General features: G+C 36.3%; 1 protein-coding gene across 1 annotated transcript in view; it reads right to left on the bottom strand.

The window, feature by feature from the left end:
- ANKS1B (ankyrin repeat and sterile alpha motif domain containing 1B) overlaps nt 1-24,659 on the bottom strand; it is a 456,808-nt gene that overhangs the window by 394,268 nt on the left and 37,881 nt on the right. The window contains exons 2-3 of the mRNA XM_009882636.1: nt 7,826-7,906; nt 3,490-3,646 (exon numbers count right to left, since the gene is read on the bottom strand). Of these exons, the coding sequence (XP_009880938.1) occupies nt 3,490-3,646; nt 7,826-7,906 (238 nt within the window). The remainder of the gene's footprint in view (nt 1-3,489; nt 3,647-7,825; nt 7,907-24,659) is intronic.

Here is a 24,659-nt window from a genome sequence, read left to right as displayed (position 1 = left end):
AAGAAATTTCAGAAGTGTTCACACATTGTCCTGTAAATATTTTACTGTTCATATTTTGTCAATATATATTAAAAATATTTTTTAACTTGATATTTATTCCTGATGCCATTCAGCTTTTTTGCATACGATTTCCTGCACTAAAACCAAACACTACATAATGACATATATGTGGCTGTTATTTATTATTAATTTTTTCATAGGTTAGGATTTCTTATCAATTACGTAATTTTATGATGAGAGTTGACATAATAAATGTTTCTGCTACAGTGTCTTTACATAAACATGTAAGTAGTCTGACTGTTAACATAACACTTTTTTATCATATTTGGTGTTACTTAATAAAAAATCTTGATCTCATACTACCTACCTGATCTTCATTCAATTTATAATTTACATCATATTTTCAAGTCTTCATCAATGAAGTTCAAACATGTTTTATATGTCATCATATTTTGTAATTTAAAACATGACAACTAAGACACCTGTATTAAACAGTGATAGAATTATTCTTACATAATTGTTATGCTGTAACCATTTTCCATATGTAGAGTTGCCAGTCTACATTCCACCACCCCCATACAATAATTGTAATTTAACTGTTCACTTTTTTACTGTGTTTTTTTTTCAACTTTATGTAATAGGAACAGTAGGGGGCATTCAGAGCTTTAGATGCTGGATATGGCTGGATATGATCCTCTGATGCTAGTTAACTGCATTTTAAATGTGTAAAATGCAGTTCAATTAATTAACAGTATACCATATTAAATCCATTAATTCATGTAATATACATTTTTGCATTGTGAGCTTCTCATTTACTTTTTGTGTCGTTCATTACTTTCACCTAAGTTTTTAGAAGCATTTCTTTTACATAGTATTTTAATAAAATAGATGAAAAGTAAAGATGTATTACACATTAGTTGCAACAATTTTAAAACGATGAACAAAATTATTTTCTTAAACTGAAAGCACATACATTCTTAATGTGTTCCTTACCAAAAAAAAAAACAAACCAAAACAAAACAAAAAAACAAACACACTAGGAAAAAAAGTCTGACTTGAGTATATTATTTGCTGTGGTGAAAAGGTGTCAGGAAAAATGGCAATCTTTCTCCCCAACTCTCAGAAGAAAAAAGAAGGAAGAAAAAAAGCCCAGGATTTCTTATAAACTGTAGCTTTAACTCCACAGATCTGAGAGAAGCTATGAGAGCTACGAGGAGCCATCTGCCTTGTACAGATTATCAGCAAATAAGCAAAAGCCTTAGAAACCTACAGATTCATAAGAAGATAGGATAGGTATTAGGGTGATGAGGCCACTCTGGTGTTATCTGAGGATATGTGGGGGGAGATGGCTTTATATCAACATGGCATTCCTCTCATTCCACAATATGGATAATATTCTCCTGTGTAGAGTACTAATTAGCACTGGAAAGTCAGTGCCAACAAAGTGGTCCACCTCCTAAAGCTGGCCACTGTCTAGAGTGGAACACCAGGGGATTTACAAGGTCAGAACAACTGTGTTGTACGAGTTTAATTTCAAAGTTTAATATGATCAAGACTCCCTTAAGAGACTTAATGTCCAACATTTCTTAAGAGGATTTCTCACGCATTTTCCATTATAAAGTTTTTGGGTAAAATGCATAAACAGCAGGAGATCTAACGACCTTTTTTTAGTCAATGGGGCATAGAATCAGATGCATCCCTCCTTATTTGCTCCAGTGATCAAACCAGAGAGACTGGACAGCTCACCTAATCAAGCTTGAGAATATTTTAGAAGTTTGGATGTATATGTGGGATTGGGAAGATGTAGGTTTGAATTTACATTTCTCTTCCCGATCTTACTGAAACATCTTTTTCACTATCCCTCTCTCTGAAGTTCCTGCATAGCTTCCACTTTTCTGTCAGTAGAGTACAAGGAATCTCTTCAAGCAAATGAATAACATGCAATCAGAAAGTTGCTTTTTTATTTTGTTGCAGAATTAAAACTGAAAAGAACATCTTCCTTGACAAAAGATAATCCTACAATTCAACTGGTTCCATCCTACACGCAACAGCTGATGAGAATGAGAAACTCAGAGAAACTCCTGATCTGCAACTCAAACCACAGAATGACAAGTTTTGTTCTTTGTAGTTTTTCTTGGATGAGCCAGGGTATTATAGGATTTCCCAGAAGACTGTCACATAGGCTTACTTTATTACTTTATTTTCCTGTATTTCCTGCACTAATACCTGATATTCATATCATAGTTATTGTATAAATTCCAATGACTAAGCATATAACCTCAAATATCAAATAGATTAATCAAGAAATGGCATCTCACACTGGTTAAGTGTTTGCAATTCAGGTCTAACATTTCTAATTTGCTCACAGTTTGCCTTCCAGCCACACTAATGTAGACACTGAGAGCACGATTCATTTGTTAGATTGTACTTTGCATTTGAGGTGCTGTAGGGCACCCTACCTGGAGTCCATCAGCCACTCCACAAGGACACGGATATTCTGAGTATCCTCTGCCATACCTTCAGGCCCATACAGATGTCTCAGGTACTGCAGGGCCTTAGAAGGTACTACATTTCTGTGTTTAGGCAAATAATTCCTGCCTTACTTTTGCCCACCTGAATCACCCTGTTGGCTCCTGGGATTACACTGACTAGACCTCTGTGGAATAAAACGGTGCATATACAGGCAATGTAGACACTAAAATTTAGACCTGAATCTGGAGCTGACTCCCACCTTTACGTTCAAATAACTTCCTGATTACCCTGGCAAATTCAACAACTTACGGTTACTACTCATATTTCACAGCCTACTTCGAGTCCTCAAGCAGTTCAGCTGACTATAGATGGTGCCAGATGTTAATCGCCTTCTCTCTTTCTATTTCTAAATACTAACCCTACAAATGGACCATGTAAGAACATACAGAATAAAAACAGAAGGTGTGCCATATGTTTGACAACAGAATGCAACGTATTTATCCTGCCCTTACCCGCTGTAATACTCTCATCATTTTTTCCCTAGTATTTATGTATCCTTTCTGCTGCACATGCATACATGCAGTCCATCTAGTTTGTCCTTTATTTCTGCATATTAGTTCATTTACAGTACGCTCAAAATATACTAAGAATATTACTTTTATCTCAAGGTTTTTCAGGAATTTAACATCTAATAAAGTTTAAAGAGAGAGTTTATGCAAATTTACATCAATAGATATATAAGATGCATAGAGTATGTCTTCATATGATTTTTCAGAAACAAGCAGAAGGTTTTTTCATACTTTTTTAAATCTAATATCCTTTAGGTCAGTGTCCATCCAGAAGAAAGATATCTGGTATGCTTACATCAGAAGACCTTATCAGTCCTGGAGAAGAAATTACTAAAACAATGGAAAATAGAAAATTTCTTTTTTTTAATTTGGCTATAAATTTGCCAGACCTAAAGAAGATGTACTGCACTTCTCTGATGATGTACACAAATATTTTTTACCACTTCACCTGTTCATTCACTCTGGAGTGTGATGGCCCATGATGGATGAGAATCTTCACAATGTCTACATCTCCTCTCCACGCAGCCAAGTGAATAGGAAAATAACCTTTATTATCTGCCACATTAGTTGATGCTTCATACTGAAGTAATTTCAGAACTATATCCCTGGAAAACAGGAAGTAAATCTAAAAGTTGATGGAAAGTTTATTTTATTAGGTTTTTACACAAACATACATATTACCAAATTTTTTACCCCGAATAACAGAAAAAAAACCTGTATTTCAAGTGAAATTGCTACAAAAATGAAGACTAATCATTTCTAAGAATGAAACAGATAGTAAAACATAGTCAACATGTTATTCATTGTAATGTTCCTTATTTCTTATTAAAAACCATCAATAATACTAATATCTATTTCTTTCAACAGGATCACCTGACCATGGAATCCTTTTTAGATTTTGCCAGTCAAGGCCACGTGCATGTCCCTCAAGACAAACCTTCCAGGCGCTACAGGCAGAGAAGTACTCCTGTGCTGAGTTCTGGAGGCAGGGAGACAACAGGGTAGCTTTATGGACACTGTTCTTGCAGTGAGGCCTAAAAGTAACAGGTTTTCTTCTCCTTTAAGGCAGTTCTTTTGGAGGAAACAATTTAATGATGATATAGTCAGATATATACTATCTTCTATGGAATAACTGCTTCTATTTTCCTTTCCCACACCCAGCTTCCTGAGAGCACTGAAGAAAAAAGTTATTTTCATTATTTTAATTCTTATATTCCTTTCAGTATTTTCAGTGTGGCTTATGATACATTAAATGAAAGACTAGTATAAACTGGTATATTGCATCCCTGATTTTTAAGTAGTCTCCTGTACTTAATTTCAAAGGTTAAACTTAAAAATCAATTGTGTGGTATGATCATTGGTTATCAAGGATGTCAAAAATTAAATCAATTCTGTCTTACCTCTCCATTTGTCTTCTCATAGTTTGACACAGTCAGGCCTCATTAGTTATTAAGTTAATAGCATCTATGATCCAGTGCGGGCAGTTCTATGCACATTTTTGCTGAATATGGAAACACTGTCTCTTAACAATTTTGCTCAAAACATCAGGGAGGGGGAGTGTGGAAGAAGCTAGATGCAGCCTATGTTATGACTACAAAAGAAGGCCTTGACTACAAATTAAGACAGAAAGTAAATCCTGAGGCAATTGTTCTCCCAGCCTTGATGGAACCTTATTTAATTGCCTATTGAGACAAAAATGTGGCAAGAGTGAATATATCCAGGTCAAAAGGAACTCCCAATTGTCCCCAAAAGAAATCATAGAGATAATGGAGTCGTCACATCTAAGCCTTGAGGGAGACTTTAAACTGAATTTTGCTTACTCCTGACAAGGTCAAATAACATGAAAACAACCAAGAAAGAACAGCTGCGCTACAGAATGACTTTTGATACACCAAAAGTTCCAGAAAAGTGACTCCCAAGACTTTTTAGTACAAATAAGGTTGGAGAGGCTTCTTATGTTGTAATAGTTGGTCTTACGGTAGATGGTCTAATGAAGGCTAGAGATACAGTGTAGTTTGAAAGGGACACAAATCAAAGGAAACAGAAATTGAAATATGTGGAGGAAAACCAGCAAAAAAAACCCAGCAAAAAAGCCCTCCACAACTGAAATCTATAAATAACGATATACAGCAACTATTGGGAAAAGTCAGTTGCAAGATTCAAGCTACAATATAGAACCTAGGTCTCCTTCATCCTTCAAGAATGCCCTGACCCATCACATTTCTCCAGGGTGAGTCTTTTTTAGTACTCTGTCAGAACGTTTTCATTTTGTAGAATTAAATTTCAGAGAGCAGAAGTCTGAGAGTCCTTAGCCCAGTAACATTACTGGGCTAAGTAAGTTACTTAGGAAGACTGAGATTCAAGTCCCTGGCCCAGATATGATTTAATTACTTACATAAAGCAGAACAGTTTCAAAAGGGAAGAGAACTATCCCAGAATAACCAAGGAGGAGGCAATTCATCACATATAATGATCAAGCTGGGACTTCAACACCGATGTCCAACAAGTGTTCCAGCCACAAATTATTGGTTGGGTCATTAGGTCTTACGTTCTCACTTTTCCTGAAAAACTTTGATATCTCTCAAGTTCATCCTACTGTAAAGTGTTGAAAATTAAAACCCCCGAAGTTTTCAAAGGACAAGGACTTCTCCTAAGCGGAAAGGCTCTCATGTCAACAGGTTGTATCTAATATTGGTTTTGAATATCAAGTTTCAAATCTGAAACAGTGTAAAGCTATTTGCTTGTTATTTGCTGTCACTAACAAAATTACAACCACCAAGCGTCTGTCCAGTTCTCTTGCTGACAGTGCTACCATTGTAGCGAGGTCAGTACAATGGCTTGGATAGCAGCAGGTCCTGAACCGTCATGATTTATCATGAAATACCTCATGATGTATTTCAGTTTACTTTACTATGACAAGCTACAAATGTGATGTCAAGAACTGCTAAGTACCCTGCTCTGAGGGTAAAGGGTCATAGCAGCCAGTGGCCATTATGACCTGTTCAAAAGCAGCAGTTATATCTGCTGCTGTACATAAGTCCGTATCTTGAAGTTATCTCTGACCTCAGCAGAAGTTTGTCCAACACTGTCTGAAAATGCTATTTGGCTTTTGTATGTTTTGGGATTTTATAGTTCATATTGCTAGGATTCACTTGAAATCTCTGATAGATTCAGAGATAGATTCAGCAATATTTTTACTTTGGTGGCTAACTATTGGTTTATAGTCAGTATTAAACATACTAAAATCAGTTTTCACCTATTTAAAACCAGCAATCTTTGCAAGCTGAGGCTTGGGCTTTTGTCAGTCAAAAATGTGCAACAGCACATGAAATGGTGCCAATGGCACAGAAACAATCCATAAACTATAAACAAGAGAAAGGTGATATTCTCCCTTTTTAAAAAAGACTGAGTTTAATAGACCATATTAAGGACATAGACCTAATTCCATGGAGCTAAAATATATTAATGGATTATTCTGACTTTTGCTTCAGAACTGAAATTTTGGAAAATGAAAAACATCTAGTTTAAAAGAATTTAAATTTCATTTATTTATTCAGAAACAGAATATCCCATATTCACCAAAAGATTAACCTCATCTAAAGAAAATATGCAAGCTTCCAGAATACAATTAAAGACACATGCTAAAGCTTTAATTTTTTCAAGCAAGAATGTAAAAATTGCAAAATGAGTAAACTAAGTATATAATTGTTACGGATTCATACGTTACCTTACGGACAATCCATAAATACATTAAAGCTAGTGCAAATCACTCTCAGATTCAGCTGGGTTTTGATCAGTTCCTTATCTCCCACAGAGGAATAACCCAAAGCCTTACATAAAAATTTTCCTTAGTGAAAACCCAGACAGAGTTAACACCATCAGTTTACAAACAAGATAGCGGGACTGTGTTAAGTGGGGCAGCTCCTACCTTGGTTACAGTGTGGTCCATCCCACTAGAACTTTATAGACCTCGTTAAAATCTTTCTTTCTTGTTCTGCCTTATTAACAACGTGCAGTTGGCAGCATAATACAATGGAGGTAACATGGCAAGGGGCAACATGTAATAACAGAGGTAACGCAGAACAAATCCCAAGGTGTAATAACAAAATATGTAGCAAGTTTCCATTTTTTTAATGACACATCAATGCCTTAAAGAGTTCACCTGCACTGGTATGCCTGTGCAGTACACCTCGGTGGGGATTTCGTAGGCTTTCCCCAAGCTCGTTGAGACATGCATGTGGTAACTTGGATGGACAGCAGGGAGGGAAAAGCTACAAGGTCCCATAAAAGGTCATAGCCATTTTTTTTCTGCTTTCAAGTGTATAACTATTAAATATTCTTATCATGCTACTTTTAAGTTGATAATGGTTAAGTTAATACTGTTCTTTCGTTCCACAATATTGCTTCCTTAAACATTCCATGCACTATACATTTGTACATACACACACAAGTATACTACAAAATTTTCTGTTGCAATTTCCCACTAGCTAAAAAGCCTAAGAGCCACCACTAGCAATAACAATAATAAATTTACTCAAAATCAGGCAAGAGTTTGAAAGAACCAGTACAGAATCAGTAACTTCTAAACTGCTTTTCCTATTTTTTATTACTACATGCTGATATCAATGACAGTGTCAAAAATTCTTATATTAACACATCCCATGGGAAATAAGACGAATTTAATAGGACAGGGTTTGTCAACTTTCTGTGAAAATCTCAGTGCTATGTTACATATTTTTAAGTTAAATACCATTCTACATAAAAACTAAATGCAAGGCACTTACTTGTGTCCATTTAAAGCTGCGTGATGTAAAGCAGTATAACCTGAGCTGTCTGTGCAGTTTATATTTGGTCCTCGCCAGATGCTGCAAATAAAGCACAATTTTAAAGTTATTTTTTTGGCTTGGCAAGTACAGAAATGTCAAAAATTTGACGTATACGTAATCTAAAGATTACTGCAACAAGTGTGATTAAGCTTTAAGAGACAAATTATGTTGAATAGAACTTAAAATGTCATGTTGATATCAATATAATTTATTCATAAATGTAATTTTACACATTCATCTTTATACCAGTCATGAAATTTATGTAGGGCAGTCTCAAAGAGTGATAACTATTCTGTCATTTCAATTAGATCTGTTCTCCCAGTATGACTGTGGTAATTACACTGAGATTATAATCTGACTTTGCACTACTTTTTTCACAAGTATATATTCATTGACTTTAGGTCAGTTAGTCTAGATTCATACAAACATAAGATTAGTAAGATCAAATCATACCCTTTAAAGAGATAGTTAATTTATTCTTTTTACTTGGCCTGACATTTTAGCTCCCATTTTAACCAATTATATTTTAAAATAAATTACATAGATATAAACCAAAAATTTAATAAATTGTGTTTCTTATTTTTTGTTATCTTTCTGTATTTTACAGCACTTATTTTACAGTCAGCTTCATTATATCTCCCATGTAACCAGTTTCATGATCTATTATGGATTGTTCACAAGACAGTAAAAGAGATTTTTTATTTCAAAGTAGAAAAATGTGACTGCTAATCTAAAAAAAAAAACCAACACCCCAAACCAAAAAAAAAAAAAAAACAAAACAAAACAAAGCACCAAAATTGGATACCAGAGGAATACTGAGTACGTGCAGGTTTTTCCTAACTGACTACATTTCAAGCTGACTATATCATTTGTGGAAGCAATTTCCTACCTATTTTTTTTATCCTGTAACACAGTTTTCAATCATTAGTATTATAACTTCTAGGACACAAGATTGTGAGTCCTGAATTACAGTCTGTTTTCTTCAGTTTCTTATACAGTGCTAAACAGCCATTGGCAAGCACTATTTTCCCTTCACTTTATACCTTAGAACCAAGAGCTGCAATTTAAAGAAAATAATCTCAAACTAATAGGTAAAAAGAGTTTTTCATACTGATATTTTTCATGACCTACATCAATAAAATGACATGGTATGCTTAACATATGCTTTTTAAGAATTCTCTACTACTGAATCTGTTTTTATGTCCAATGGAATACTGGTGTTGCAGACTGGCCTCTTTTTCATTGTGTGTGTTTGAATGATTAATTAGCTCATAAATTTAAACAGGTTTTTTTCCATAAGTAATCATGCATACAGAATTATTTGTGTGACACATTGTGTTCTGCAGTGAGCGTAATTCTACATAGTTCTGGGTGCCTCACCTCACCCTGCAATTTAATTTCTTGGAAGAACAGGACTGAAACATTTTCTTGGTAGCAAAGAAGCAAAAAATGAAGGTTTTTTTTTTTTTTTTTAAGCTGCTCAGAAGTCTACAGATGTTCTTTTCTACAGAAGGCAACTTCCAGCTATGAAAGTCACTCTAATCTTTCCAATTAAAAGAAATTATTTTAACTTCATGAATGATAGCTCTTCCATAATAAACAGATGTTCTTTATATGGCAAAGACAGCTGTCCTTATCTATTGGAAGGAAAGGAGTCCTCATCTATTGATATTCTAGAAACTCTTTTATATTTTTGCACAATACTTTAATAGTTATTTTCTTATTTATTGGATTCTACTTTCTTCCTTTGATTTGTACCAGCTTACAGGAGAATGAAGCAGAAAAATGAAAGTGGTATAGAAAGTCATACTTGAAATATTAAAATAAATACATAAACGACCAGAATATTAATTTACATGGTTTTGCTTGCCTGCTTGCTTTGGTTTACAGTTGTTAGGATTTGCCTGTTGGTTGTTTTTTAAAAATGCAAGGGATCCATGAATTCATATATTATTCATGATGCATTAGGCCTTAAAAAAAAAAAAAACAGAAAACAAACAAACAAAAAAAAAATCAACACCCAAAACCCTAGTTCTTTTCTCCCCTAATTTTTTCCTTTAATCCAGGCACTCTTTAATGCATTGTTGTACTTCCTGGCTCTGGTCTTAGGAAATATTTTTCAACTGAAACTACACTGATTTATTTTTTTTAAACTGAAACTTTATTAATAAGTATATCAATGCTCCTATGTGAAGCTTCTCAGGACACTCAGATTGGGAGACAAAGGAAAATGAGTAAATCCTGATCACTCAGAGAGATGAGACAGGATGGACAGAGGAATCGCTGTCAGCTCCCTAAGAGTACAGAAAGACATGCTCAAAATCAGAACTTGGTTATCAAACTAAAGAACACAGGAGACATGAGCAGGACTTGGCTACAGGCATCTCTTTTCCCTTGGGCCAGTGCAGAAACCCACTTCTAGGAGATCTTGCATTGCTACAGTATTGCAACATGGTTTTCTACAAAGAGTTCAGGTTGTACCGAGTTCAGGTTCATTATATACATTAGCTATTTATGCCTTAATAACTGACAACCAAATTCAAATTGGACAGTCTGTAAATAGATATTCTTACACCCTAAAACTCCCTGCTGTGTTGAATAGTTCATCTAAAGCTTCTCTCTTGTAATCAAAATAGACAAAGGCAAAAGTACAGTGGTGTATTAGCACCGTAAAAAAACAGCTGACTTCATAGAAAAGTGGGATGGAGAAAGATAAAAAGTCTAGAGTCCTTCTTTGGCATCATAAACACATACAATATATGAGCAATTATCAAACATATTGATTTATCTGTGTATTAAAACACTTCAATATTTACTGTGAAAGCAACACTAAGGAGAACTTGGAACAAAACAAATTACCACTCAACCTCCAAAAAAGAAGATTTTGACAGAAGATTAGCAGGTCTTTAGATTACAGTTAATACTGAATGTTCTCAAAAATATGCTTCTCCTAATTCTTTGATGCAGTCAATAATCAAGCTTCTCAATTTTACATACATTAGTAATTTAGGATTTTTTTTTTCCTATGTATATCCACTAAATTAGGAAAATCTTTGCATCACTTAATGAATTTTAAGAAAGTAATTGAACCTACTTTTTGTGAAAAAAATCAGTTTTCAGTCAATGATGAATTAAAACTCCAAATTAAAATATGATCGGCAATTAGTTTTTCCATTATAACTTGCCAAAGTGAGGCACAAAGAAACTGAAGTCTGTTATGTTACTTACATTATTACCAAAAGCAGAAAGACCTTCTTATTACAGTTTGCTCTCACTGTGGACAAAGAATATTGACCTTTTGAACTCATGTCAAGTATTAATTGGAAATACTCTTTACTTGGTAAGAAAATTAACATTTTTTCTTTTTTATGAGCTGAAGATAATTACATATAAAGAGTAGCATTTCAAAAGTGATGTGAAAATGACAGACTAAAGAAAAAGACGCTTAGTTGATTGATTTGTTATTTTGCTATATGAAAAAAAATAAATTGTGAAGTGGCTGTTGTTACACACATATGAACACAAAAGCAAGGAAATCAGAAGTTAATTCAGCCAATCTTCATCACACAGCCACGCTCCCTGTCAACAGTACAAGAACCATGCATACATGCACAGAACGTCCATCACAACTTTAAATGTTTCCATCGTATTTCCCTTCTGTACGTATATTTTCATTATATTATTTCACTATTTCATTATTCTTATATTATTGTTTTATTATTACTTAATTATCCATGCTCTAATATTTATGGTCTTTATATAGTAGTTTTGCCAAGCTGAAAAGAAAATATTGTTGTAAAACAACGATAAGTCTTTATAGGCCATAGGAAGCTGCCTGATTACATCAGTGTCTGTCTGCCCATTGGTTTCACTTAAACCTTATCTGACAACTGTCTGTAACTCTCTTTGGAATTTATTTCTTCTCTGAAATGAAGTGGCCAGGAAAAGGATAACACTGACTGGATGGAATCAGTTCCTCCAGAGGAGATGGACAGTGCATGGTGTTCATGTCTCCATATTTTAGGGTCTAAACCCAGTTGAGGGCTGAGAAAGGCTTAGCATATGTCGCGTCCTCACCCCTCCCGCTCCTCTTCCCACCTTCTTTCCCAGGTCTTCAACATCTGTGGAAGCTCTTCTGAGAGACCCCCTGGCTCTTCAGGACTATAGAAGCAGTGACTCTCATCTTGCCTGGTTGGTTTTAGTAGTGGGAAATCCTAAGCTTCATCCTGTTCCCATTGATGTTGGTGACAAACACCAAGCAGCTCAGATTAATCTAGTTTCCTTATTGTTCCTGCGTTTCACAGAATAAATACGTATACAGGAATTTGTATTGTTCTAAGCCAAAATCTCCCCAAATTTCCATGTTTATTGTTGTTACTCTGACAGAAACACATTGCCTAAAGTTATTAGAGCACATAGCCAGGCTCCTATATTCATTAGTGCCCTGCCTGCATTCATACACATTTTCAGTCATGTAAACTGATCTTATACAAAATATATGGACAATTTTACAAAGCTTTTTTGAAAATGAAAACTTTTACACAGTAACGTCTATCATCAGTTATTCAGACACAAAATAATAATGTTACTTATTGTGAACAGCAGCAAAATAGCTCCCATTCTCTATTTTATGCACAAATAAATCAAATTGACAACCATGTTGCGCTGTCCTGTATAAATTAATAATGTTACTTATCAAACATAGAAGTGCTTCATTTTAGTAAATGTGATATTTTTTCTTTCTACAGATTCCTCTTTGATGAAATCCACTTGTTGTGGTTTTGGCCAGACTGGCCACTGAGGTGAACAACGTGTGCTCTGTCTGACCTCTCTCTCCAAGGACATGGGTGAGAGAGAGAAAGAGACTCATGAGTTTACAAGAAACTAAACTACTTTAATGAAGTATTAGTAATAAAATAATAAAAAGGAAATAATGAAATATATACAAAACTGGATCAAGCTCCCAGGATGACAATCACATCACCAGCTGGCACTGGGAAAGTCCCAGACTGCACTCAGTGATGGATGGGAGCTGGACTCTGGGTCTGGATTCAGGAATGGAGGGATCGGGATCAAAGGCAGATGAACAGAGTCCTCCTCAAATGCCCGCCATGGAGGAAAGAGGGCTGACCCTTTGATCCCTCAGCTTTTATACTGAGCATGAGGCAGATGGGATGGAATACCATGTTGGTCAGTTTTGGGTCACCTGTCCTGTCCGCTCCTCCCCACAGGTGCGACCCCTCTGTGCTTTTCTGCTTCCGACCCTCCAATGGGGCAAAACCCAAAGTTAGTTGCCCTTGGGTGTTATAGCAAGAAGTATAAGCAAGAGCCTCTCTGCATATCATTCCTTGGCATAAATAACAGCTAATCAGGTTTCACCATCCTGAGAACAAACAGTGTCTCCAGAATATGCTGTTAATTTCAGTAGTTAGAGGAGGCTTAGCTAAAATGTAAAATTGCTGAACAGAAATACAGTTCTGTTTTACCTCAAACCAGGACACCACTGTTATATGAGATATATTATCCTGTAAAAAGAATTTATTTCTTTTTCATGTATGGTTTTACCTATTATTTACACTACTTTGCTCAATTTGAGATACGTTTTCAAATTACTTCAAGGAAAGTAAATTCAAATATTTGCCTTTAGTCAACCAATTCATGGGATTAAGTATGTTACCAAAGTTCAGGCTCTAAAGCAGCTTATTCCACTTGTTTTCTTTAACCTTGATTTGTTTACAGTCTTGGCCATAAACAGTGTAAGTCTGGAAAACTGGGGAACTTCATTGAATTGTGATTTTATTTCCATACTGATTCTGTTCAATTGGTGATTTCTATTTAATATGAAATATTGAATATAGTAAATATTATGAGTTTGGTTATATATTATACACGTTTACTTACTCCTATACAAGTAGCTCTCAAACCTACACAGGGGTCTGATAATGAAATAGAGTTATGTATGATAAGCTACTTTCTCCTTCAACAGCTTATGAAAAATTTTATCTATCTCAGTAAGAAACTTTGAGTGCACATATCTATGGAATGTTACCTTGAAGTCTCCTAATAGGTGGATCTCATGCAAGTATGCATTCCCTGTGATCAAAACAGAGAAGTTGAGTTCCACCAGGGGAGGTTAAGGATAGATATCAGGAAACATTTCTTCACAGAAAGGGTTATCAAAGGGTTACCACAGGGAAGTGCTTGAATCACCATCCCTGGAGGTATTTAAAAGACAGGTAGACATGTTGCTTAGTGGTGGTTTTGGCAGTGTTAGGTCAATGGTTGGACTCGATGATCTCAAAGGTCCCTTCCAACCTAGACAATTCTATGATTCTATGACAACCATAGGTTATTCTTCCTCTTTATAGGTGTATGAAGATGTTAATCCAACAAATCTTATTTCACCAAAAGGCCAGGGTTTTACAAGACTGTTACCTGTACAAGATCTACAGGTGTGGCCTATATTCCATAAGTTTAAGATTTATCATGGCAACATGAAATTACTATTGGAATGGAGTACAGACAATAATTAAAGGTAGATCCAGTCTCCACCTTTCTTTGGCAGTGAAGATTTCCAGAGGTAAAGGAAATTCTCCCCTGCAGCATCCATGTAAGATGCAAAGATACTATTCAGATATCTTCATTCCCTTCCTATCGAGAAACTATGCACTTCAACTTGGAAAGTTGAAGAGCAAGTTGGGATAAGCTAAGAAAGGAGCATGTAGAGAGCCCTTTGATTCCTCATTAGGGAGAGATAGTAGACATTCACAAAAAATATTACTGGGATGCTTCTGAGGTGTCTATCTGTGATTCTATGTCTCTCTGAAAGGCAGAGAAGGGTTTTTTCCTCCAGCTGTTGTAGAAACCTCTGGTATGCATATAACCCCCTTCGAATGCTATCTGGGAACAGAAACGTGAAGACAAATTCCCATCTAGCCTATCTAAGGCATGAGCACCAACAGCTACCTAATAATGTTCAACTTCATAGCACTTTCCTGCTATATCTGTTGTGATTGAATTCAGAATTTGTATTTGCTTTTGAAAACCTGCCTAAGGAATGATATGTACAGTAATAGTAATATCCATAAACACAGATACCAAGCAGTACAAAAAGAGAAAAAATCCATAATCTCACAACATTATGAATTTAGCACTACTGTCATGTTTTCTTCTATGGATCATGCTTCTTTCTTCCATAAAAAGCTACAACAACAGTTGGTTAGAAAAAGTTCTTTTTCCAAATATACAAACAGCAGGATCAGCACTTAAAACGATAACACAAGGATGGGAGTAAAAAAGGTAATTTTAAAAAGCATGTAGAACAAAGGCATCATGTCAAACAATCTAAGAATCAAAACCCAGTACCTTACCTGTTACTTGTTTTTCAAGTTTTGTGAAATGTTAAATGAACACTGACAGATTTAAAAGACTACATCTGCTCAGACTAAAATTTGGAGTAGGGTGGCAGCATTTAGAAGTATACAAATAACCTTAATGCCAAATAGATAACCTAGTATACTTGCCCGCTACCATTTTTGCTGTTACTGACTGAATTTCTGATTGGAGAAGTATGAGGCTAATACAGTCATTAATCCAATCTGCCATCCACACTTTCTCTGGTGGAAAGAACTAAGAAAAGGCTGATTACAAATGATAGAATTTCAGTGTGTGGCTAAGGAGAGGCAGAATCCCAGACACAGAGAGAGACACACAAGTCTTGGATATCCAGAATACCCTTAGCCATAATGAGTCTCACAGAGTCAATGTGGCCTTATCCTTTGAATAATCTTAGGACAATAGAAGAATTGCAACTGAAGGAAATAGAAAAGGTCTCATAAAAGCATATTTTGGCAGAATTAGGACTTAAGAAGCAACTCTAAAGAAACTTCTGATGCGAGAAATTACAGAAGCTGTATATGAGGACATTGTGATCGTGAAGTACCCAAAGAACAGGCTAAAACTGTACTGAAATACAAACTATACAGAATTTCATCCATGTGAGTGTTAGGTTATGTGATAAACAGCTCCTGTGTACATCCACAAAAGAACAGAAAGAGGCAACATGAGGTGGGAAAACCAAGTAATATCCTGTGCCAGCAGTTTGTAAGCTCCTCACAGAAGAGCCATCAGTGCAGGGCACAGCAGGCAGAAACTCACATTACAGATTCAGAGGAATGGCACTCTGTTGAGACCACTCCCAGGACTGTCCTGTGAGAGCCTCCAGCCCATTGTCCAGGGCTGACACACAGTGCGTGATTGCTAGCGAAAACTAGTCAGCAAGTAGAAGTAGCCTGGGAGCCAGTTGTGTGCCTGCATGTCTCTGAGGTTGAGACCACACAAGGAGCTGACTGCCACATGACACCAGGGTGAAAGTTAAATTTTCCAGAACAAAAGATGAGCATTAGTATTTCGGGGTCTGTTGGCCAACTTCGAACATCTCTATCAAAAACACTAGAGAAATAAGTGGTTTTGTACGGCAGACTTAGGCCACTGGGAGGTGTGTTGTAGCAGTCTGCAGATTAGACAGTCTGTGCATGTGTGAGTACATGCAAATTTAGATACGTTCAGTTTGGGAAAGAATCTACCTAGAAAAACATGTTGAGGAGCACTCAGTCTCTCCAGTTAAGTACTTTGTATTGTAAAAACTAAATAAACTAAACCTGAACAAAAGTCACATAAACTAGTTTAACTGAACTAGAACTCAGTTTACTTGAAGTTGGAATCAACTTCATTTGAAGGTATATAATTTTATTCTGAAAGACTTAACAGTTATAGCAGTTTAAATATTATAAAAAACAGGTAATAGGTTATAAAAAACAGGCAAAAACGCAAAGGAGAAATACTTTGACTCCTTGATGATGTCATGTGAAGGAATAGGCAATAAATTAGTCATGCTTTATTAAAAGAATCTGTCGTATATATAAGGTGACTTTGCATTTGACCTTTATTTAAACAGCTTGGCTTCATCACTGTTTACGGAATACTCATCTGGAAGTACACTGGCTGGGTATACTGCATAATACTGTGGCTATATTCAGAGAGCAGTGTGTTCCCAGCTAATACTGGTTAGCTTTGCCTTATCCTTACAGTCAAGACCAATTTGCCTGGAGTGGCTAAAAGAGAAAAAGCTTTCATCAGTTATGACAGCAGGGTTCCTTTGTATTCCAGTTGTCTATAGGGACAAACTGGGGGTTTGCTTAGTTCATAGTGAACCTCAGTAACTCCAGCTTGTCAATGATGAGTCAGACAGATCCTTGGATCCACTCCAGAGTTTCGTCCTTGAGAATCCAGTCATCCTGATAGGAAAAAATGTTAACTCTCATTTGGCATCATCCTGCACAAGAACACTGTGAGAACAGCTACTAACTAAATTATGAAAATACCCAGTACAAAACCAGATCAGCAGGCAGTATCTTTAATAAGTAAAATCATTGTTTAAGCACATGTTTAAGCAATGTGAACCATGTTTTAAAACTGCTGTAAATGATATATCCAGGTATGATCTTATGTGATCTGAGCAATCTGCAGGGATACTTTGTGACTAATGCTGAAGATCAGTGCATCAGGTTAACTGTTCCTATGGAGGGCAAGTCCACACCCTATGTATCATGAGTTTGGGCTCCCTACATATATGAGGTAGGCGAGTTCTACACATTTGTTATAAATTTGACCTACAGGCTTTGCGTAAGATCTATAGATTGATCAAGATCAACAAGGAACAGGGCTCCACTCTGTTAGGTAATATTAGGCCACACAACAGAGAAAGAAAAACAATCAGATATACTTGACTATATCTTTTTTCAGTATAGATATAACACATGTATTGAACTCCCCTTATAAATAAATGCTGGGCTCTTTCAAGTCTTCCCAGACAACTGCTATTTAGTGAAATTATATAAACAATAATTATTTTTCTGTAAGCGCAGCAATGACAGTGTTTTTGTTTCTGAAGGGTTTTGAAAACCCTTGCATATCTCATGATTGTAAGAAATTCACTTACATGAATATGCCTATGAACAATGAACTACAGCATATAGCATCAGTATTTTGTTTGGAAGAACAGAACACATTCTCAGACAGACCACTCCAAGTTCTTCTTTTGTAAAAATTAGATGACATTAAAATCCAAAAAAAACCCACTTTAATATTTCTCATCTCAGAAACAAACTGAAGCAGAGTCCCATTTTTCTTTCTCTCAAGAATACAGATATGATGACATATATTGTTAGGAGAGATATTCCTTTAGCCACTCTTTTTCTTAATTCAACTGACCTTGAGTATTTAGTAAGAAAAGCTATAGAGGGTTTTTCCAACATAGTATTCCCATCCATCATAAATTCATGGTGTTTGCAATTTTAAACACATTCTTATCATGGACAAGCAAAGTCAGTATTTATTATAGAAGGAGATTTTAAAACTTCTAAATGATTAATTATGGATCCTGGAACACTTACTGACACTTGTTTAAGTGGAATAAAAATTCCTGAAGCTCTGGCACTGGAAGCAGCACTGGGAAGAGTAACAATATATACCACAAATTTTTGAAATATGGATGCTGTTAGAACTATGACCTCATTCCAGAATTACAGATTGTTCATCCTAGAAACCAGCCTGAGGTAAGACTCTTTGTTATAGCTCTAGGACACACAGAACAGAACTTGCTATCTATAGAGTCAGCAATTCAGCTGGCTTTAATACCTTGTCCTTCCCAATCTGGGTTTCCACAAACGTAGAGTAATTCTATCAGACACCAAAAAAATAAACATCAGAAAAAATGCATGATTCCATTTCCTCATGATTCTTGAAGGCCATTCCACACCTCGCTCTCAGTTTATTCGGAGATTTGCAAAGGAGGTTCAGAAATCAACCTATAGCAGAGTCTCAATCCCCGCATCAGTGAAATCAACTACTAGCTATTTTGACATATAAGAACGTAACAGACGTAAGTGTCTCACATCTTGAGTTTTCACCCACATAGTATTACATCAACTATCCGCATGATTTCCCATATTCTCAGTCCAAAGCTTCCATATCTTCATCTCATAACAGCAGCAACAATGTCCAACCCTTTTGGACAACCTACCATAAACTTAACCTAAACTCAGAACAGTGAAAAAGTGCCGCTCCAGCAACTAACTTCCAAAATACGAATCCTGACATTTTAAGGCTCTTGAAGTCTATCGGTGACCTATAACATACATACAACATATAGACAACATTTGTGCTTTCTGGTAGAATACTTCTTTAATTACTCAGACATCATAGCCCTAAGCAGATAATGAGCAAGGCAGAGAATATCAGAAGCTTGCAACAGTACATTTTTGCATGATATAAGGTAATTAAAAGGAACCTTGATAAAAATGAAATTAAAATAGTACTAAAAGCTCTTCTTATCCATAACATAAAATATTAAACAATTTGAGTCTGTTCTCTGGACTAACACAGTTTCAAAACAGAGGTGCATTTAACGTCTTCTCTAGAATGCTAGCATTGCGTATTTGCATGTTACCTACTTTGTTAACAAGAACACAACCTAGGAAAGACGTTTGAAAGATAAAGATAGATATGACAAATATATGATAGAAATTATAGCCACTGCATGGAAAAAAAAATACCACGTGTTCAGATTACATCAATATTTCTTTTCGTTACTTCTTTTAACTGGATTAGCATGTCAAATAAGAAAGCTGATTAGCGTGAAATTAGCCATTGCAGTAACTACAAATGAGCAAAACCAATCCACTGATCACGTTTTCTCAGAGGTTTAAACACTGTATTATAGAATGGTGGCTATATCAGATATACTGCATAACCTAAAATGGAATCTTTGCAATATCCAATCTTTACCACATAGAGCTATTATAATGTGACATGTTTAAATGTTGTTGGCATAGTATAGAAAATCTGGATGAGAAAAAGACTGGATGAAACTGTGTTCTCCAGTACAAAAATTACTAAACCAGGAAATGTTATTAACTAAGGACAGTTTGAGCATGAATCCTCTAACCTATGCTCAAGCTAATCAGAATGGTAGGACAAAAAAAGCTTTCCAACATTAAAAACACAGTATTAATGCCTTAATTTCTCCTCTCAGCAACATGTCATGTCTGAAATAAATAATATCAAAACAGAAGCGTGCTACAGAGCACGCATTTCATTTGCTGTGCTTTGCCAACAGAGGTCAGAATTACCTCAGGAGCATCCAAAGCATTACTATGATCATGACTGGAATTACTTTATCAGCACAAAATTACTTTCACAAAGACAAATAACATATTTTAAGTAAAGGGGCTAAAGTTTCACAACTTTACATATTACAAAGGCCTTCCAAAGCTTTTGGGTATGTAACAAGAATAACATTATTTAAAATTTCATGAATGCCATTACTGAAATAATTACAAAGGTCACATCCATCATATCACCAACAAAATATTTAGTAAGATGTACTAGTAATCACTTGAATCACTCAGAAAAAATAAATTTGTCCAACATGATGCCTTTTACTGAACAAAATCATTTATCACACACAGCTTAGAAGGCAAAATGTAATTACAGTAAAAATATTCACTAAATGTGCAGTCTATTTATGTTAGAATTCCCTATTCAAATCCATTAGGAGTTATTGTTTCTATTCTATTTAAAAGCCTTATCAAATGTAGAAATGAAATCTAAGACTAAGAGGTTTAAATGACACAGAAGCTTCTACTATAAAGGAAGATCTGGCTGATGTTTGATGCTTCAAACAGCTTAAAAAGAGAAAAAAAAAAACCCACATGTCTAGATGTATCTAAAGTGAACACTATGTTTCTTAATTTTACAAAAACAATTAAATACTAACAAAAACCCTAAACATTCTTTGTACCTCAAATCGTTCTACTGGGGCATGTTTTCTAGAAAATTCACAGAATTCACAGAATTCACAGAATGGTCAGGGTTGGAAGGGACCTCTGGAGATCATCTAGTCCAACCCTCCTGCCAGAGCAGGGTCACCTACAGCACGTTACACAGGACAGCGTCCAGGCGGGTTTTGAATGTCTCCAGAGTGGGAGACTCCACCACCTCTCTGGGCAGCCTGTTCCAGTGCTCCACTACCCTCAAAGTAAAGAAGTTCCTTCTCATGTTAAGATGGAACTTCCTATGTTCAAGTTTATGCCCATTACCCCTCGTCCTATCACTGGGCACCACTGAAAAAAGACTACTCCCATCCCCCTGGCATCCTCCCATTAAGTATTTGTATGTATTAATAAGATCCCCCCTCAATCTTCTTTTCTCTAGACTAAAGAGACCCAAGTCCCTCAGCCTTTCCTCATAAGAAAGGTGCTCCAGTCCCCTAATCATCTTTGTTGCCCTTTGCTGGACCCTCTCCAGCAGTTCCCTGTCTTTCTTGAACTGGGGAGCCCAGAACTGGACACAGTACTCCAGATGCGGTCTCACCAGGGCAGAGTAGAGGGGGAGGATGACCTCCCTCGACCTGCTGGCCACACTCTTCTTGATGCACCCCAGGATGCCATTCGCCTTCTTGGCCGCCAGGGCACATTGCTGGCTCATGGTCATCCTGTTGTCCACCAGGACTCCCAGGTCCCTCTCCACAGAGCTGCTCTCCAGGAGGTCAGCCCCCAACCTGTACTGGTGCATGGGGTTATTCCTCCCCAGGTGCAGTACCCTACACTTACCCTTATTGAACTTCATAAGGTTTCTTTCTGCCCAACTCTCCAGCCTGGCGAGGTCACGCTGTAAGGCAGCACAGCCTTCTGGCGTGTCAGCCACTCCTCCCAGTTTTGTGTCATCAATGAATTAGCCATCTACTCTATAAGTGCTCTGTCCAAGTGCAGCTCCATGGATCATGAACTTTTCAGCAATTTTAAAATACAAATGCTAAAATTGGGAAAAAATATCTCAAGAATGTTAACTGAATAATCTTGTCATCTTTCAGTTCCTTAAAATAGAACTGATAAGATACTCCACAAAATCTGTTTTGGCACATACCTTTATGTAAAATATATTCTAAGACTCAGCCATTACAGGAATAATTTAACGTTCTTTCTGAATTGCCTCTTTGGTAAGAGATATCTGCAGAACACAAATTTGGGTGCAAATATTCCTCCTGATACCATAGATTTTGAGAAACATTGGAGAAGAGATCCCTGTTCCACAATAAGACGCCATACCAAACGATACATTCCGACTTTCTCTCCCTATAATCTACTGTTAGCAGCATGGTACATGCAGGGGTCATGAAACAATTACTATGATTTGTGCAGCTGTGTTTAATGCAAATAGTGTTCCTAGCTCTTTATATAACACAGCAACAAAAGAACAATTCCTGACTAAATACCATAGGTACTAAACTAAACATAACTTGTAAGGATAGACTGGCCTACAACATAAAAAGGGGAAGTGATAAACCACAAAAGGTTATGAAATGTACTTGTTAGATGGCAGATTCCATCTTCTTTTCCTTTATTGTATGTATAAAGCATAGTTACTTTGTTGGTTTACACTGAAGGTCGTTAAAATTAGATCATTTGCAGAGAGAAAGGGATCCTTGTTTGTGAAATCTCTACAAAGGTGTAGATTTTTAGAGAATGATGAAGACAGAAGGCCTGTGACGTACACATGGGCTAGGTTCTCTGGAAGCTCGTTAATGGTAACTGTTAAAAGAATCCAGACTCAAAACCCCCTAAAATCAAGCTCCTATTGAATTTACCTTATGCTGAATTCACTTTAAATTTCAATTATCTTTTATCTCAGAAAGAAAGATCTTTTTCTAGATCTCATTTTAAGGGCACTTTTAACAAGTAGATTTGATTGTTAGTTCAATCTTGACAGTATAATTATTCTGTTAAATGAAGAAATAATCATTTCACCAGAGGGTGCACAATCTGATTTCAAGTAGTAATAAGAGGGACCTTTTCCTCCAAGTGCTGAAGTCTGACCAAAAAAATACTTGTAATACTCGGAGTCATGTGAGAAAAAAAAAAAAATATATATATATATATATCCTTCTTGCGGAAATAAATTTCAAAAGTGGCTGAGGCTTCACCCAGGAAAGTTTTAAATTGAACCAAAACTTTGTTTGGTCAGCTTTCCTGAGTAGCCAGATATGCAGCACACAGTAAGAACTATAGAAAAAGAGATTAATTGTTTAAATTGCCCTGCTCATACAAGGCTTGACGAGTTGCTGGTTCATGGCCGGTCTCCCCTGGTCCCACTATCCAGGGAAACAACCTCATATAGGTGTGTCTGACATAGTCTAAGTTAAGGCAGTTCCAGGAACATTTCTTTCACGCGCACGCGTGTGTAGTAAAAAGTAAATGTTTAAAAACGACCTAGTCACTGGAATAGCCATCTTTTCCAGATTTTCAAGAAGCCACCTGAAAAGAGTGCAAAGTGATCTGAAGGAACTTGGCATCTTAAAATGCATAAGAGCTCATCCCAGATTTCTATGAAATACCTGCATTGATAATGCATTTATGATTTGAAAAAAGATTGTACCACAGCAGTACTCCTTTCATACTGGTAACTGAGACACTGAACTAATTGGGGGTGCAATACTAGCATAAAGAATTGCCAGCCATGATCAATATAATTCCATACAGACTTTGATCATGGCAGTTCACAGTAGTCTGAATGCAAAGACAATCTGTAAACACCTTCAATAAAAGAGTAATCAAACAAAGCTGAAAGGTTGATTAATTAATTATCTCCTTGAGCAGAGAAACAGAATATCAGGATGCAGTTTATGGTTGTAGAAATTTTAAAATTATGCCAAATCTATAGCAAACAAAACAAGAAACAAAACTTTTGACCGTTATGTAAAACAGAAAACTTTAACAGTTCAATAGCCAATGAAGGAATAGATTCTCATTACACAAATTTTAAGCTGGTTGATCATACAGTTGTGCCATATAGGAGACAAAAATTTAGTAACAAAACCTGTACATGAAATCATTTCAGAATGGCTTTGGAGGTTTTTTTAAATGGCAAGATGAATTTTACTACTTCAGTTTTGTACCCACCATGGTTACAAAAAGCTTCACCAAAAGGTAAACTGATATTGGATTGTCTCTTTACGTTTGCAAACAGAAACTGTTTTTCTGATAGGCTTTCATATATCCCCAAGACACTCTGAACAACCTAAAATCCGTAACAAATTTTCCAGACAATCACGTTTAGGTAGTGGAGTTTTGTGTACTTGTCTTCCATGCAACCAAGGTACAATCGGTTTAGTCCTCATTGTACAATTTGATTTACAAAATGGCAGTGGGCAATCTGGGATCTGGAATTTTTATATACCGTTGCGATTGACGTATAGTCTGGATCATTAAAACTACCTGGCTCTGCTTAGCTCACAGAAGTTATGTTATGGGTTGTATGCAGGTTAGGACTCTCCATTATGCCAGACTCAGAATGCCATGTCAGTTCCCTTGTCACTTCCAGCTGGAACCATCTAGGAACTTGGGCTGCATCAGCAATAGTAAATCAAACATGTTTGAAACTACTTTCTGGCATTGAGGTTATACTGGCATAGAATACTCCACACCTACACTACATGAACATTCCAAATAGGATAGCTGCATGCAGACTGTCTATCAGGCCGCAGGCCCATACTAATTCTTCAGCTGTGCCTGGTAGCTCATTCCTTGGGAGAATGCCACATGGCACGTTCCAGTACCCAGAAATGTTCCCTGGCATGTGAAAGTTAGATGTGGCCTCACATTCCTGTCATAGGTTTTGCAGAAGCCTGTCTGTCAACAACAGCATTTCTCAGCTTAGAGGATACAAGAGCAAC

The sequence above is a fragment of the Charadrius vociferus genome, unplaced genomic scaffold (assembly GCF_000708025.1).
Source record: "Charadrius vociferus isolate BGI_N301 unplaced genomic scaffold, ASM70802v2 scaffold72, whole genome shotgun sequence".
Lineage (NCBI taxonomy): Eukaryota > Metazoa > Chordata > Aves > Charadriiformes > Charadriidae > Charadrius > Charadrius vociferus.
The sequence above is the reverse complement of the archived record's forward strand: the minus strand, read 5'-3'. Positions and strand labels throughout refer to the sequence as shown.